Source organism: Rhopalosiphum padi, chromosome 4 (assembly GCF_020882245.1).
Source record: "Rhopalosiphum padi isolate XX-2018 chromosome 4, ASM2088224v1, whole genome shotgun sequence".
In the NCBI taxonomy this organism is placed as follows: Eukaryota; Metazoa; Arthropoda; class Insecta; order Hemiptera; family Aphididae; genus Rhopalosiphum; species Rhopalosiphum padi.
The window spans coordinates 46,205,736-46,225,802 of record NC_083600.1 but is presented as its reverse complement, the minus strand read 5'-3'; the positions used below and the strand labels follow the sequence as shown (position 1 = coordinate 46,225,802).

General features: G+C 26.1%; 1 protein-coding gene across 1 annotated transcript in view; it reads right to left on the bottom strand.

Moving 5' to 3' along the window:
• LOC132928378 (disintegrin and metalloproteinase domain-containing protein 10) overlaps positions 1-11,930 on the bottom strand; it is a 76,248-nt gene extending 64,318 nt beyond the window's left edge. Inside the window, exon 1 of the mRNA XM_060992996.1 lies at positions 11,273-11,930. Coding sequence (XP_060848979.1) covers positions 11,273-11,387 — 115 coding nt within the window. The 5' untranslated portion in view covers positions 11,388-11,930. The remainder of the gene's footprint in view (positions 1-11,272) is intronic.
• Positions 11,931-20,067: the final 8,137 nt, after the last annotated feature.

The window sequence follows — 20,067 nt, the reverse complement described above, 5'->3', positions numbered from 1 at the left end:
ATCTAAATTAAATGCTACAAAAATTATGTATAATATATATATATTGCCCAATAATCTGTAATTATCAATTAAATACATATCAGTTTATTTGCTTTGGATATAATTTCAACTAAATCAATCTATATTTAACTAATCGAATTAAAAATTAAAATTAAAACAACCATATAAGTACTACAGTGTAATATTAATGAATTATTAAGATTAATAAGTATTAATCATACAAACGGTACAAATAATTAATCACACAGAATATTTTAAATTAAAAGAAATAAAACATAAGTAAATATTAAAACCAAACATGTTAAATGTCTATAAATATTTTTACAAAATCCAAAATATTATAAAAATTATAAAAATTCTATAAAATACTAATCTACATATTTTATGAAAATGTCAAGTCCCTATGATTTTTATTTTCTTAATCATAATGAAAAAACAAAATTATTTTGAAAACTTTTATTACATAAATATTCTAGTTTTTCTGAGGTTTATTTTTATTTTTTCCTAATTATTAAAAATAAATATAATCCTATTTCTGATCTATCAAAGTAATACTTTGTAAATACTTAATTACTAACTAGATTAAATTTGCTTCCAGAAATAATCCTCAATGTTAAAAACCGAAAAAAATTTTACTCCAAAATGGCAAAATGTAATGATTTAAAAAAATTAATTTAAAATAACACATCATTGTAAAACCAATTCATAATTTCCTCTTGGAATTTAAAATAAAACAGTATTTTAAAAGATGAATAAAAATAACTCAAATAAGTACTTATTTATAGTGAAATAATTTTGTTTTTTTACTCTTTATGAAGGACGATTAAAGATAGTATAATCCAACTGTTAGATTCTAACATAGTGCTATTTGTACGATAGTATCATTAATCGCACTGCAGAATTATAACACCGGAATGATTGTAAAAATTTATTTTTATGATTTATTTAAGGTAGTAAGACGCATAGTAAATAACAAAAATTGAAGTCATTATATACTTATACATTTGGTTAATTTAACACTCATAATAATTTTTTTAATAAAATTCTACAGGTAGTATATTGACCAAATACTTTATTTATTATAATATTATGCAAAACTGTTTAAAAGTAAACTATATATATTTTTTTTTATCTTCACTATTTATAATTTAACAGAAAACATCTGGAATTTCTAGAAGTAGGTATTGGTATAATATGTAATATATATACATTTTATTATTTTATAAACACGTGCTATTTTGATAAAAAAAAAAAAAAAGCTAAAATGTATGGTATCTCTCTTTTATTTACCTTTTGAATTACAATATTAAATTATGGATTTTTAATTTTATTTTATAAAATGATTAGGTGTGAATTAAGCAAAACGTTGATGCTATTGGTAAAATTTAATTGGATTATATTTTTATACTCGCCAAAATACATTTAAAAACACATATTGGTGTCTTAATAGTTTATTAGGCTAACTATACTATTTAAATTTTATTAGATAACCTATGCTAAATTAAGTTAGACTATAGTAAAATAAATTGTTTTGGTTAAGTATACAGAAAATTAATTTATTATATCACACTATTAAATAATCTTAACTTAAATTGAAAAACGTCCAAACATTATTTTAACTTTTGAATGGACTTTAAAGAGTTACAAATTAAGAATTTAATATCAGCTTAAAATTATTCGAATAAGAACTTATTTAAACTGCCAATATAATTTATATAAATAAATAACTAATCATAATATTTTACAAAACTAAATAAATTAAGTGTAATTATCAATTATTTATTTTAATAACCACGCGAATGCAACTAACACAACTGCATAAGTATAACGCGATATATAACATGTAACAAATCAGTTTAGTATTAGTCACAGGTATGACTATGACACAAATACACAATGGACAAACAAAAAGTGACAAAAATAATGATATAATAAATGTGACAAGTTTGAAAACTATATTAAATTATCAATAGGTCATTGAGATAATAACAATGGACGAAATTTAAAAAACCATTATTATGAATGTTATAAGTACATTTGCATTGGCCATTGACACTATTTTTTTATTTGAACTTCATCACTATAGCTTTTAATACACTACCATTGTGTATCATTTGCTAAAATTATATACGTACCTACCTACTACAATACAAATGTATAGTGTACTATGGTGTAATGTATAAAAAGATAATAGAAGATATAGCTTGGCCTTAAAGTCACCATTGATCAATTTATTCTCTAATATAATGTATATCACTACATCTATAATGTGTATTTTAGAAGACAGCATTAATGATAAATATAAATAGTATTTATACACATATATATTTGTTAGATTATACTTAAAATTTAAAAAAAATCATAAATAATGAATTATAACAGTTATTTATGATTATGAACATAATTTACAAAGCTCTAGTTTGTAGTATGTAGCACACAAAACACAATACAATGCATATCAACAAATCGCAATATTACCTAGTACCTAAGTCATATATTATGGTTTTTCCTTAAATTAATCATTTTCTAAAAAAATTGTTAAGGTTTTATGGAATTTGAAAAAAAACAAATAAAATAATCATAAAATCATATGATATTATGAAAAATATGAATCACAGATAAAAGATGCCACTACCCCGTGATGATACTTTTTAAACAGTTATAATTTTTGATATTATAAATTTAAAAAATATAACACACTCTTTCATTCTAACTATTAAAAAATAATTGAAATTTAACTACTATGCTATTATTAAACTGTATTAAAATTTGTAAAATACTTAATAACATCAATAAATTAAGAGATAACATATTCAAATAATTAATATATTTTATAAGAATACTTAGAAAAAGAAACCAAAAAAGTGGAATTTGTAATATGAATCTATAAGAGTTATTTTATAATTTAAGTAAATGAAATATTGAAATGTAAATTATAATAAAATGAGATGTTCCATATTCGTTATCCACTAATAATTTAAAATAGCTAGTGCTATACTATACGAGTATTTAAGAGGAGACCACCCACATATTATGTAGTAACCATCTTACAAACAACCAATCAAATTAATGTTCAACAAAACCAATTTTATGTTGTTGGATAATATTACAATTAGAGTGATCCAACCTAATATTAATTTTAAGAACATTATCGTGTCGTGTTTTGGCTATCATAGTATCTTAAAATATTTAAATTTTTCTGCGATTTATTAACATTTATACATTTTTATATTTTACACATAATCGTATAAAAATTTTAATATCGTAAAATAGTCAACACACGATACAAATATGTTCTTAAAATGTATACTAGGTTGAATTACTCTAATTTTAATATTAACCTAACCAGCGATACAATATTAGTTCTGCTGGACACACATTTCTTATGTTGTATGTTTGTAAGACGGCAACAACACATACGTTCCATTGCTAAAATTACTAATTATTTAAAAATTAAATAAATAAGTGAATACCTATATTATTTATTTATAGGTAATTATATTGGACCAAATATTATATACGATAACATGAAATTATTAAATAAACCTATCAGTGTTGGCATTTTCAAGGTTATATTATTTATACGTATTATTAAAAATAAATTAATAGACGAGTCCTACCTATGGAAAAAAAATATTCAAATAGTCTCGTTGGTGTATGAGTAAGGTTTTTTCTAGTGTTTAGCATTTAGCATGGAAGGGGCAGTCAACTCAGAGTACGTACACACGCATACACTTGCATATTTTACACACTCACTCACACGCAACAAGTCATCCAACGCACCAGACAAGAGAGGTGACTAACCTCGTGGGGGCCCTCGCTCTTCTATCGTTGTCGTCGATGGTGGCGGCATTGGCATCAGTCGCGGCACAAGCCACATCTGCCATCACATGTAGGTTCTCTCGCAACGGTTACACAATTTGTTTATTTTACTTTTGTGTTCATATAATAAATATTAACTATTATTATTTATATTTATCCCTGGTATTGAATAACGAATGTTGTCGATTATAACTCATAAATCTAGATATTTTCCTGATTTTCAAAAACAGTTTTAAAAAAATAAAATAAAATTTCAAATTCGTAAAAAAAAAATTAACTTGTACAATACTTCATACAATTTATTGTAAAAATATAAAATATTAGATTTATTTTAACCTTAATTATTTTGATAAAAAAATAAGACGTATATAATTCTTAAAGTAGAAACAATTGGTAATATATTATTATAATTATTATTAATTTTAGTTTTACTCAAATTAGAAATCTCAAATTGCATGTAACATGATCATTTACTTATTATCGAAGACAAAAACGTAATTTAAGGTTTGCGATTGACAAGGTTGAAATGTGCCCTTTTAATCGGTGACTTATGGCCAAGAACCAAAAATCATTGGGAAACTCAATTATTGTAGGATTCGACTCTTTTTATAATTAAAACTGACTGTGGAACGAACTTATACAATATCCTTTTATATAGAGTTAATTAAATAATAATATGAAGGTTGACCAAAATATTAACCCTTAACTAATACTATATAGTATGAGTTTATGACACTATACTATAATGAGATAGGATTATTATTTACTTGACAGTTACAATAGTATTCATAACAAAATAATATTCTACATCTAGTCATCAAAATCACTAAATAGAGAGCGATTTCGCGGGACATTCCGCAGTTTAAGTCATATAGATATTAATTTTTTAACAAATAAAGTTTTGTTATGTTTAAATAATTTAGAAAAATGAATATGTATTAACTGAGTAAACAATTTAAATAATTTCCTTGTAATTAAATATAAAATCAAATATTAGAAAAATTATTGGATTTTAAATATTCAATAAATATGATAACTTTGTTAAGATGTTTATGTTATACATGATAATATCTTGAAAAATGAAAATAACAATAATTAAGTAAGACAATTTATTGTAAAATTAAAATTAAAACAAACATTTTCTCTTATCATTAACTTCGATGAATTTAATGATTTTCCTTTACAACATATAATATTAAATACTTACATAACATAGGTCATGCCTTTCTATAACAAATTAAAAATGATTAATTTACAAATTGCCTACTAAATAAATATTCGTAAATGAATTTATATTAAATAAAAAAAACTATAAATAACTATTAAATATTATATAAAACGAGCTACTAAAATATAACAATAGAAGATTATTTCCAACTTGAATTATAAGATAAATAAATAATTTTATTGTATGTAAAAATTAAAAAGTAGACGATAAACTATACGTCGATTTTGACGAAATAATAATTACGAATTAGAGCATGTCTAAACGACCACTCACTTTCGACTAAAAAAAACCACTTGAGAAACGTTTGTTAAAATATAAATTTAAAGAGAGGAAGATTCGAATATTTTTTGTATAATAAATCTTCTATAGAAGTCAAAAAGTTACATATGAAATAATAAAGAAAATGTAATAAAAAAAAAAGTTAAAAATGTAAAAATAAATACTTATAAGTTTTACGTATAGGTAGTAATTATAAAGTACAGCAAAATTTATTTTAAATTTTCCATTATATAAAAAAAAATGTAATAAATAAATCATATAACTTATAGTTTTATTTAAAGTACTTGTTGTATTTAGACAATTTTTGTTTATTAATGTAAAATTATTTAATACAATCAAATAAAAATTATGTTTATGATAGATATTTATCATGCAAATAAGTAAATTAAGTAACTAACAAACAAATTTAGGATTATTTTTGATTTTTTTAAATTAAATTAAATTAGTTCTTTATATTTTAAGATGATGAATTACCGATGATGATTATTTTATATTTTTTTTATTCGACATCATAATAAATTCAATTTTTTTATTTTATTCACAAATTCATAATTTAAAAATTGTTATCAAAAAATAAGGATATGGCATTGTCGCTGTGAGTATAATATAATAATTCTAAACAACGCAAAATCATACAACCCTAGTTTTTTGGAAATGTACATGGTTAGAGCCAATATTTTAATGTATTACCCATTGTTTGAAAGAAGGACGTTGTTAATCTAGGTGTACAGACACACCAACCATATAAAGGTAAATTACACTACGCTCGGTTGATCTTGAACGCTTTAATAAAATGTAAGGGAAAAAAACCATGTTATATCACAAGAACCATTTCCAGCGGATTTAATCTCCGTGCACACGTGGTATGTGTTAGTGGGTTTAATCTTACGGAAGTCCACCGATAATTTTTCACACAAAAATTAATTGTTCAACTTTCATAAAAGGCACCTAGATGGTAACGTTCCAATAAAGTTATGGTATATCTGAGCATTCAAAATTCAACATATTTAAATTATATCTAACATCCACTGATATTACATGTTAATAAAAAAACATTATCTTTAATGTTTTTGAACTATACTAGGTTATCGTTGGTATTCGATTATTATAAAATGTATAATAAGTATTTTTTTAAAACGACTGATATTTTTCGGGATGTATACCATTATTTATGATGCATAAAAGTACGATACAAAAAACCATGAATAATACAAGAAACAACATGGCGAAATTCCAGAATAAACTTATGTCGTCTATGGGCTATGAATCTCTTTAACAACAGCAAGAATACAGACTAAAATCCTAAATACTATAGAATCTACAGTATAGATACTAAATAACATATTCTCAATATACTTCAATGTCTCAATTGATTTAAAGATCATTTATAATTTTTAATCAACATTTTTTATAATTTTTTTTATACTATTATATTTAAAATATAAACTAATCTTACATTTTTAAACAATTATCCCTCAAACGTTTTAGATTTGCATAAAACATAATTTGATCACAGATCAACATAAATATATTGTAAAATTACACTTAGAAGATTTTAATAAAAATATGTTTTATATGGTATTGCAGTAAATATGAAAAATAACAACTAAAATAGGATTGTATAAATACAATAAACTATAGTAATATTAGTATAGTAGTATGTACCATAGCCAAATTAAAATCATAATATATTAATTAATTATTGTAATAAAAAATGTAATCTACAAAATTAGTTAAAAAATTCTAAGACGTTTATAAGTTTATGGTGTTTATACTTAACATACAGCTTAAGATATTTGCCATACAATAATCTTCACGAATAATGAAAAATAATATAACATTTTTACAGTTTATCCAGAACAGTATCAATAATTTAAATAATTTTTCAATTAGCTAACTATGCATAATACATATGATAATCTTTATTTTTAAACAATCTTTGAGTTGAAATTTCCCATATACTAGTTCACTTTATACTTCTACTACATGTACGTACATATTTTATAGAATTAAGAGCGAATTATAATTTTTTAACAAATAAATCTAATATCAAATTTACATGACATTTTATTTAAGAAGCAAGACATCATCTATAAATATAAGTTTATAGTATAACACGAACTTTAAAAACGAGTCGTGTTCTTTATAAATAGTATAGTTTAAATAGAAATTCCTTAAATAATACGTTAAGTTTAAATAAACTTTTCAAACTGCTAGGTTAAAAAAATAAAATAAATACCCAATTGTAAAAGAATGACAATTTTTGATTCGTATGTACTCGTAATTTATATACGTTTATTAACTTTTAGAATGTTTCCATGTTCAAGACTTTTTTCCACTTTCCACTAACCAAAAAATAGGGAGTCTGATTGATACAAACGACGACGACGAAAACGACGATATAGTAACTTGTGTGGGGGCACACATTATCTATACGGCTTAGCATCATTTTATTTATTGATCTCTTGAAATATAACTATTTATCTCGTTCCGAAGGTCAAATGAAAATGGTCTATTCGCTGTTCAGGTTGAACGCGTGTTATTTCTCATTTTACCAGCAGACACATATTTGGTGCCTACCGATACAATCGCTTTATTTCAAAAAATATTATATACACCACCTTCGCTGAAATCTTGTCCAAACTACACAACGAAACACAGCAATAGCAAGTTATTACTATTCTCTCATATTTTCTTTTTATCTTACACAATAACGAAATATTTTATTACACTAACTATTGTTATCATTATTTTTTTGCAATAGGCAATTATAGGCTAAAAACCTAAATAAGTCTTAAACCACCGCCTAATTTATAGTTAAATTGTTTAAAAGAAAAAATTGACATTTTTTTGTATCAATACTATTGATTATTTGTATGTAAAATATAAAAAATATATGTACGCATAACACTTCTACAACCAATCATTATCTATAAGATCAGAAACAATTAATTTATTTTTCAGTAAATTTAGTAAACATTTCATTGTCAAATAATTGTAGTAATGATAAGGACGTTTAATAATAGTCGTGTATGTATATACCTAATTGTTTATTTTATAAAATAATCAATTTTATAGCACATTCAAATTTCCAAAAGCTAAATAAATATCTCTCGACTATGATTATTATTAAAAAATTAATTAGTAGTCAGCTTTTGCAATTTAAACAAATTGTTTACTATGTAAGCCATTATTAGCATAAAGTTTATAAATAAGGTCATATTTTTTTAATTTATGTAGTTCCAACTGTCAAAAGTGAATTTAACAAGCTAAAATAGAATGTTAATATGACATTTTTTAATTATAAAAGTTAAATCATATGCCTAGAAAAATTAAGGAAACAATTGATTTTTCTTATTAATGAAGGTGTACCACCTAATAATGGGCGATAGAACTAAAATAATAAAAACTCGTATAATTAAATTAAAATACACAACAATATAAAAATTAAGGTGTAAAATATTTCAAGATATAAAGACAAGGTACCAAGAACTCTGACTAGGTTCGCTCACCTCAGTACAGTCTAACCTTGAATCATAGTTTGAAATCTGATCGCAATAATTGTATTAAAAAAAAATAATTAAACTATTGTTTATAGCTAGTTCATTTTATCAAATTAAAAATGGTCACTAAAACAAATCATAAGACCTTTTGGAGTATATTAAATACTAGGTATATGTTATATTCATAATCCAACATAATATACTGGTATACTACTATTAATGTATTTAAAACTACAAATTTTATTAACAGAAATATTTAAATAGGTATTTGTAAAAATATACTTTATCCTAAAACAGAACTTAAGGCAAATCGATTACATTTTGTGATTTTGTGAAAAGTTGAAATTATCTTAAACCAAATAACACACTTATTATTTTATTTTTTAATTGTTTAAGTTTCATAATTTTAAAACCCAAAATTACTCGTTTTGTTAAAAATAATAAAATAATTATTTATACACATCAGTACATTATCATAATTTGTAAAATTGAAAATATCTACGTTATTCAAACCTTAAATGTTCATAAAAACTAACTCATAGTTTTTTTGTTTAATAAAAAAATGATTAAGTAAATACATTTTACTATCAGATTCCTATCAAATGTTACTATAACACATGGATATTATACATCATACGAAATTTAATTAATCTTCTTTAAAATAAATAACTATAAACGTTAACGATTTTACCGTAAATATACAGCATTTTCACAGTTTTTCACAAAAATTATCTTTAAAGATTAGAAGTAACGCCAGATTTCAATTTCTAATTTAAATATGAATCGAGAAAGATTTATTTATTATTTTTTTATTACTTTTGGTTAAATAATTCAATTTATTTAATTTAATCCAGTGACCCAAAATATTTATGAAATTTTACGAAACACACAGATTATTTTATTTTTGTCGATTATAAAAATAAGCTTATTTCTTATCACTTTAAAATTTTTCGATGATAATATATTATTTTGAAATTTTTAATTTGTTTTCTCACAAAATATATTAAAAAGTAGTTAGATAAACACATTAGATATTTCAATCGGTAACCAGATAAACATCAGATGATCGATTAATGGTTATATATTATAAATACTCGAATATTCTATTATTTCTTATATATGTATTATATTATTATAAATTATAATGAACTTTCCGTAGTAAAATAGGTAAAATTTAAATCACATATTGCATTATTGCTGCTTACGTGGTATTATACCTATTATACTATAAATACTAATTTTTTTTTTTAATTACAAAATTATTAAGATCTTAAACTTACATTTTTTAATTCTTCTATGACAAAAATAAAAGCTTTTAAGGAAAATTTAAAGAAATATATGTATACATATAGCATAATAATCAAAAATTAACTAAAATAATATCATAACACTGATTAATATATAGCAATAGCCAATAGATATTCACCATTTATTATAGTGTAATATATTATATGATCGATTGGAAAGCTCCAAACGCAAAACCATGCAGACTGATGTAATATACGTGAGAAATAATACTTTTTCATCAAACATAAATACGCGTAATATTATTACAGTACATAAGTACTATAATATAGGTATCGATGACATTGAATGTACAATGTAGTACTACATAAAATACCAAGCACTACATATTGTACACAAGACTTGAACGTCGAACACCGATAAACCCAACGCTTTTCGCAGACGGCATTCTTCGGTCGAATCGCTTGTACGAACGAACGGCTTAGCGTAGGCGGCCCCGACTGCAAGAACACAAGAGAAAGCTACGATGGCCGTTCATCCCACGGGCAATTAGATACGTTTATGTATCGCATTGTATATGTGTATTATACCATTATGCGTGTATTATTAAGACGAGGTCGTACGGAGATAATGGAATTATGTATTGACACAAGACACGAGTATACAGCATAGATATTATAATAAAATACTTAAAACAAATTTTAATATTTAATACCTATACACATTATAATTTATATATAATATATAATATATAGGTATAGATGAAGCTATGAGTAGGCGGTAACTGGCCACTGCCTATTTTGTACACTCTATAACGTGTCAACACTCTATGTATAATAATATAATAGGGAAACTGCGGGATACTTAAGCAAAGGGTTATTTTTGCCGTGTCGTGTGTATTGTGTTTTTTTCGAGTACCTAAATCCTATATATGAGCTAGTATATAAGGGTAACACGTTATCTACAAGTTTAATGTATTTCAACTGAAACCAGTTGGAAGCGGCCCCCTGGGGGGAGGAGTCCAAACTTTATCATCTCTTGATCCAGTTTTTCGATTGATATTTTTAAACGCTGATCTGTGCCACCAGTCTCGCCGCACGATCGCTTACACGAAATCCCGAGGCACACTATTGGACATATTATATAACTATACACCCGCATAACATGGCTAAGAACAATGCGTCGGGCGACGTACCTGGTTGTTGGACGGGGGTAGAGCTTATCCGTCCAAACTTTCCGACGACCACCGTCAGGAATACGGCCACGGTGGTCGCGGTGGCGAGCGCCGTCGGCGAACCTGCGGGCCACATGTCGTCGCGCGGCTTAAGCGCCCCGTGCTCGGCGGCGGCGGCGGCGTTTCACGTGCCCTTCATCGTCGTCACACTGCGGCGGGTCCGCCGATTTTTTTTTCGCGGACGCATGTTTTCGCAATGCACCGCACCGCCGAGGGCCAACGAACGTTTCATGCCGTCGACCGCCGCCGTGACCGTCGCAACGGCGACGACACTCTCCGTGCCATTCGCGTGAGGATAATGAGTATATATTATACAAAGAGAAAGAAATACGACGGTAAACGCACGCACGACCGGCAAACGGCAACGACACAGGTGGTGACCGGAGGTTTGACGCGGTACCGCGTTATTGTCTTCGGCGGTATCTTAAATTATAATTTATTAGCGCCGGATTGAGCTGCGACTGCGGGACGAAACGCGGAACACGCGCGCGACACAACGTGCGACACGGAAAGTGAACGACTGACTGGCGAGCGGTGACTACTGACTGTAGTGACTGGCGGTCGGCGAACGGACGGTGGCGGCGGCAACGACGACGACGACTACGACGACGACAAAGAACAGCGTCGGTGGTAGTGATGGTGGCGACGGTGGTGGTGGTGGTAGTGGTATGGCAGCGGTGATGGTGGAAGTGGCGGCCGTCGCTCTCGCAACAGCTGAGGGAACCGCAGTTTGGTCGGTTCCCGGGCATCAGAGCGCAGCACACGCAACACGTGCACCGTATGAATTTCCCCGTCGACCGCGTCCGCGTTTTTTCTCCTCAAGCGAGCCTCCTCCTCCTCCCCCCACACAATCGCACCCCTACCAAAGGACGAGTGCCGGTTAGATACGTTCGTCCCGACGTCCCGTTTTGTTCGTTACGCCGAAATAACGATAATTCCCCTGGCCCCGCAACCGTGCTCACAGGGCGACCCTCTCCGCGATCCGACCTGATGCCCATCTACACCGTTGGGGTGACCCAGCGAGGTCGTAGGGTCCCTGCAGCGGCGCTCGAGTATCGTAGTACATTATAATATATTTAGGACAAAGTGTGTTTTAAGGTATTGAATGCACCACCATCTCCACTTATGACCACCGGTCGTGTCTAATATGCCACTTGACATGTTTTTATTTATTTTGTTTCCCGAAAACACTCGCAAACGGGGGAGTGGACAATTAAGACATAGGCACATGCAGAACTTCTCCTGGAGCAATCGGTCGTGATCTGAATGTAAGAGGATGTTAGAAGCGCCATATCCATTATTAAAAAATAAATATTTCAAATTAGATATTACCATATTAGGTATTAGATACGTTTTAAGTTTTAAAATAGTAAAAGCAAGAAGCACCAGTGAATTTAGTTTAGTAAAATAAAGACGGTTGATAGTTGATACTATTGTAATATAAAGTATTAACAGGTCAGATTTTACCTGGATTAACAAACCTAAATATACTTCACACTTATAACATGTAACACAATAACTTCTAAAAAAAACTGCAGTTGTACTCTCGTATATATATACCATATAATATCGGGGCGTATTCGCGTATTAAACAATCTATTTTCACAAAGAATGCCTAATAATTTTAAATATATAAATAATATTATAGCCCATACCTGATATGCATCTTATCGTGAGTTGTTGGAATAAGATTGTTAAGTAATAAGGTTGTTCCGAACAAAATCCTCGGAAAATTAGATGTTGATGTCCACTAGTAGTGACTGATGAGTTGGTTAGTAGTGATGCGTTTCGTCATTGATCAGTTGATGGTTGATGCGATCTCGCGTACAATAACTGTTTTGCCGAAATATTATCACACTGCACATAATTAAAAAAGATATGACTACTTAATATAGGTAGTGCTTTCTATAAGTACATATTATTTATTTATATATATATATATCAACGCCTCAAGGGCATATTACAGTACAGGTTACTGATAAAAGAGACGGTGTTACAAATTTAACAATTCGCTTGGTTAGAATTTAAAATAATTGCCGTTTCACTATAAACTTTAATAATATGTAATAGTTATAATAATATTAATCAATCGTAAACCACGATACGAAATTGGTTTGATCGATAATTGGACGGACGTAGAGAAAACAGCTGACGAAGGATCTTACGATTACAAGTTTAACAATTCAATATGACGTACCTAATATACTATATTAAATATAGATACTAGACTACTAGAGCAATACATTTTGGTTTGCGGTCACGATTAGATGTATACTGTCCTAAACTGAAACCGTATTTAGGATCATAGTTTGAAATTTCATTAAATTTCGTTGGTGGACGTCGGACGTTTCGCCGAAAATAATATAAATATTGCAATTCATTAAAATTTGGCACTTCAATAAAAGTACATAAAAGGTTAATAACGATAAAGTATACTTGTATAATAGATATACTATACTATACTACATTATTAAATTTGTTTCCTCTAGAAATGTGTCTTAACTCTAGAGTCTGTTAGGTATATGTATATTGTATATAGACATAAGGTTAATATGTCAACTTCTCAGCTAAGACTTAAAAATAAGCTTCAAAACATAGAATATGTATGTTTATCATGTGATGTAACTCCACAAGTTGTCATGATACTATTCTGTTAAACTTATTAATTACTACTATCAAATATCAACAATATAAGATCATAATATGATTCAAACAAAAATTAATTATATTTTTAGTTATTTAATTATTACTTTTTAAATAGTGAATCTAGTAAATCTTGTCATTTGATGTAGGCATACTATGTTGTATACTGGTATGAACTTGTATTATATGTAGGTACTTTGGTTAAGGGCTGTGTTCTTGAAAATTGTTTGTAAATGTAATGTACAAATAATTTATACAAAAGTTCTTATTCAAATATAGTTACCTACGCAAACATATATAACATTATTTGTTTACTAATTATTTTACCCGTGCTTTGCACTAATATCTATACAATATAGTACTTACCTTAACTTATAGCAATTTGTAATTGTGCATTTGTTTTCATCTATCTTTTTTAAATCCAAATATCTGACAGCATAATTTTGATACTTAACACTATTTTTATTATATGTAATATGCATAATATTTAATTTTTTGTTTATTTAATTATTTAGCTCAATATACGAGTATAGAACATGTTTTTACGCCAATTTATAACAATTTACATAATAACATCGACACAATTGTCACAATTATTGGGATAGTTAGAGAGATTAAAACCCTTAAAATATATTAAAAGCCATCCCAAATAATGTTAAAAGTATAAATTCAATATTTCCTTTGTTTTACAATATTACGGGAAATTGTATAGGTATTATTTTTAACAATTTATTTAAAATTCGTATACATATTTTTTTCGGTAGTAATTGGGCTGTGCTATTGAGATATTAAAATCTCGTGACGATCAACGTAATAGATTAATTGTAAATTATAATCTGTAAATATTAATTTTACAACCTAAGTAAAAAAAATGATTATTATAATAGAATGTTTGGACCAAGTATACAATGCCAGCAATATTTGGGAAAAGACTATGACTAAACACAGTAATACAATGCGTGGTCATTGAATACAATGGTAAATGTATTCGGACAATGTGAAAGTGAACTATAGACCTGTTATATATATTAATATAATATCTAGAACTATGATAAGCCATTTGTCGCCAGGAGTAAACATTTTCAAGAGCCTCTCTCCACCCTTTTTATGTAATTGGTAACTCCCCTCTCCCTAATTCAGAAGAGATGGCTTTATGTAGTGTATAAAAATAATAATAAGTGTATTTGTATCAATAAATTGAATAGTTACTAACAATATCTCAAATAAGTAATAACCGTGTTCTTAATTTAGAACCATTGCTGTCAGAGCTGAGTAATCGTTACTTGAAACTACATAAAATTATTATAGCAATATTGTTATTATGTCATATGTTCATATTTTTCTACTTAATTAATATGTAAGAGCCTTGTAATTTAAGTCCCTCCCCTTTACCGTCCCCTTAAAACAGCATTGTGCGTTACCAAAGATAAATTACGACATTATTAAATTATAAATCAGTAAACAATGTTCAATGAAGATTTTTATAGCGTTGTATAAGTAATTGACATTCAGATTAGTTACCAATAAGAGAAGTCGAAGCTAGACTATACCTTCAACCTTGTATCCAAAAATTCGAAACAAAATATTGCAAGTATAAAGTGGTTGGAATCGTATGCTCTTTTATAAATGTTGTAATAATAACATCTATAAAATAAATAGGTTAATTTTATTACAATAATTTTTAACATTATTATAATATTATTAAATTAAATTTTTTTTTAATTAACTAATATAATTATAAAAGTGTATTTTAATAATCGATAACTCCGAGAAAAAAAAACTAAGCATATTTATATATTATATATTTTCTTCACTTAGTATTTAAGTAGTTTAGTACTAATAATACTAGTATACTTGTATATATCTATGGTCTATGTGTATAATTATTCAAGTAGCTAGAAACAGTATGGGGACAAATTTACTATTTACATTTACTATGTTTCCAAATCAATATTAATTAATTAATTCTTGATTAGGTTTTTTAACCTCCTATTGGATCAAAACATATGTACAGGTTGATTATTTTAAAGGTAAGCACTCATTTTCTCGAAATTTACAAAAGTTTTTGGAAATATTTTTTTTTCATAATTTAATGGCACTAGTCATTACATAACAACAAATTTAAAAAAGATTATGTTTCCTAATATTTTTTTATCATAAACATTTTTAAATTTTTTACCTTTATGAAACAGCAAACATTTTTGATTTTATATATTTCATTTTCTGAAGCAGAATATTTGTTTTAAATAAATAAATAATTAAATATATTAAATTAAGAGTATTAGATACTATATATACATGTATTTAAAATTTAGATAAACGGATTATTGGTTCAACATTATGCGGAATTTTCTATGCCACTCAATTCAACTTATTAGTATAATTTTGATCGGAGTGATGAATATATTAGTAAATAGTATTTTTTAATTTAATTTTTTTTTTTAGTTTATATTTGCAGGCACTTGTTATACAGAAACAAAAATACTTTGACCTTTAACTTCAAGGGCGGTCTCTAATAGAAAATTGGATCTAGTTGTAACTTTATAGTCAAAAAGTTAAAATTATCGATAATTTTCAAAATAATAGAAAATCAAAAAAAAAAATAGGAGGAACTGTAATTTTTACCAAAAACTTGTTTTTGATTATAGTTCAAAAATAAATAAACAAAAAGTTTTAAAAAATTAATATTAGTATTTTCTAGACAAAATAAGATATAATTTACAAAATATTTAAAGAAATTTGATATTTTTCAACATTTTGTTCATTTTTAATTGATGTATGTTAATTAATAATTGTTGTTAATAAAAAAGTTATAAAATTATAATAAGTAGATGTCTAAAAATGTTTTCCAAGAAACATGTGCTAATTAATAAAATATGTATAAGTACTTAATACATATATACATATAATTATAATGTGATGTTAAATTTTAAATTGTCTAGAAGAATTATCTAATAATACAAAAATGTCTATACATTAGTAAGAAATATGTACCATATAGAAAAAAGGAGATAAATTTTTTAATTGTGTTTTAAATAATTTCATAATAGGTATCTATAAAAAAAAATGATGTTAAAATATATATTTCAATAAGTAAAATTATTATTATGAATTATAATTTAATATACTTTTTGTAGATAAAAACAAGAATACAAATTTTATTTTTGTAATAACTAATAAACCTATGAACAGTCTAAAGAGTATATCCTTTTCAAAAAGTTGAGCATGCCGATGACACCAATAGTTAAAAAGGTTATAATAGACGTTAAATTAGTTATGATACACTATAAGAATTATTTTGAATAAAATACTATAAAGATATTAAATTTTAAAATATGCTTTACAAATAATGTACTGAAGTAGGTATATTCTTAAAAAATCAATCAGAATTATTAATTTGTTTGGTTTGAAATATATTATACTCTCAGAATGTATAATATATTATATAATAGTATCTTATAGTTATACTATTAATTACTTTATTAATGTATATCTATATTTTATAAGACTAAAAATGTACCACAAATTGAATTAAAATACTAAATTGTCAAATCTCTTGTACTTTTATTTGCATGTTATATCAAACTACCACAGTAGATATAAGAACCTACTTAACAGTATTTTTAGTCGTAATACTCGTAATACTGGATTAAAATGTATAATTAAGTTTTCAGTTTATATATTTTTACAATCAAAGGTTACTGGGATAAAGTACCAATAAAAATATAGCAAACAACACTGCAAATTATAAACCCTACAACAACAACAACATTATTTTTTAAAGGTGTAGTATACTAAAAACTTAAAAAATAATCATATTAAACAACAAAAAGTCTTAAGTTACATTCTAAAATCTACATAGCCCAAAAAATATAGACTTAATTAATACGTTGTACTCATTATAATAAATTAATATTAAAAATGAAGTGTTGATACTATTAAGAAAATTACTTTAAATTTAAATTCCATAAAAAAGTATTTTTATCTTTGATATTAAATATGTATAATTTTTTCATATAAAATGTTATTATTAATAAATTTTACTTAAAACTAACTATCTGCCATGAAAAATTCAATCAAATAATAAAATCATGGTTCTCACGGACCATGGATATTTGAGACCAAAAGATCCAACAAGAAATCAAAAACCCAATAAAAATATATGCATGGTATATTGTAGACATATTTTGTTGCTTTTGAATAACAATAGGTATTATGTAAAAACATGCTATAAAAATAAATAAATTATAAGATTAACCCTCAAGGCCTAAACAAGTCTTGTATTTACTTACTTAAAAAAATTGTTTTTTTGGTGTTCCGTAGCAATATTCAAATATCTTAAATTATTATCAGGCTTTATGATCACGTCGTTGATATCCTATTCGTATACATACTTGTATTATAGACGACTATTATTTATAGTTTTTCTTTTTCTTCTTTCTTTCCTTTCTTCCACCTTACAATAAAATTGCTTTAAAATTTCTATTACTATGCATTTTATGGTCGTTGAACTTATATGTATTTGTATTCAAATCATTTTAACTTTTAACTAAGTAGATCATAAAAATAATTATTATACACACACATTTTTATAAAAATGTATACAATTTTAAAACTAAATAAACTACTTTTTTTTTTATATACTAATTATACGAACATTTATTTGCAAATAAATTCTTAAGTTGTTAAATTATATACTTACTGCTCCTAATATGATCATATTATACTTACAACAGACCAAGTAGATTGGGAAAAGTCTGTTAGTGAGCTATTAAAGAATCTGGGAGTAAGAGGAACTTTTGATCAAATGTGTAGTTAATATTTCATAAGTATCTTGAAGTTTTTAAGCATAAATGAAAATTACGATGTATTTATCAATAGAAAAACGTAATTAATATTAAATATATTACCAATGTACATAAATAAGTAGTTATAACAAACTTACAGTTTCCAATATTATTCTTATATAATATGCACTGTTTATTTAACTCTTCTTTGGGCTGTAATTCTAACTGACAAACTTTTATAATAAAACAATCTTTATTATTATTATTATTTTAAATATGTTTTAGTACTTAGTTTCTATACATAATTATAGGAAATATTATCTTTATAATATATTGAATATGTAAAGTTTTATTATAATATTTTCAAAGTGTTTAAAAAAATAACTTTGCTTAGTTTATATTTCTTCAAGAGTATATTATACAGCATAATAATAAGTAGCCAAGTAGGTATGGGAAAATTGGATAAATGCCGGGTAAGAACGAAAGTATACGCAGTTGTAGAAAATATAGGTACATAGGCACTGCTGCAGACAATAAATGTCTAGATAGTAAATACTATAAGTATAGTTTTAAAGAATAAACATTTTTAAAACAATGAAATTTACATATTAAATTGTAAATATAGGTATATTATATAATTTCGAACATTAATTAGCATGAACTTATATAGATATATTATGTTTATACAGATAACTGGATGATCAAATAAAAAACACACTCATTCTTTCAATAAAACAGTAACACAAAAACACGATTTTGAAAACCCTTATTTTGTATAATTTTAATTCGTCACAAATAACATTTTTGGAAAAAATTATGTATTTTACAATTTTTATCGTTATCATTTTTTAAATTGTTTACTAATTTTTACCCATAGTACTTCGTTGTACAAAAATCGAATTTTGTATTATATATAAATGAGTAAGTTTTTATGAGTGGAGAGGTACACAGGAGTGCCCTGCATGCCAAAATGTTGGTTCACTACTTCGCTTGTCAAAACGTTTAATACTTATAACAGTTATAACTAATAAATTGATTGTCCGAAATTACATTTTTATAGATAAAATAAAACCAAATAATATTCAGCCGGAATAAAGTGTAAAAAATTTAAAACCCATACCAATAAAAATATCATTTATTTTACAAAAACATTGGTATTTTCAAAAATAATGAGTATCTTACGTTAAATGGATCACACAATTTAATACTCCATATTTAACCTGTTTTTATACTATAAGATATAAGTAGCCAAGAAATAAATTTCATTTAATATGATAACATTATAATAATAAATAATACAATCTCACTCAAAAATATAATGCATTA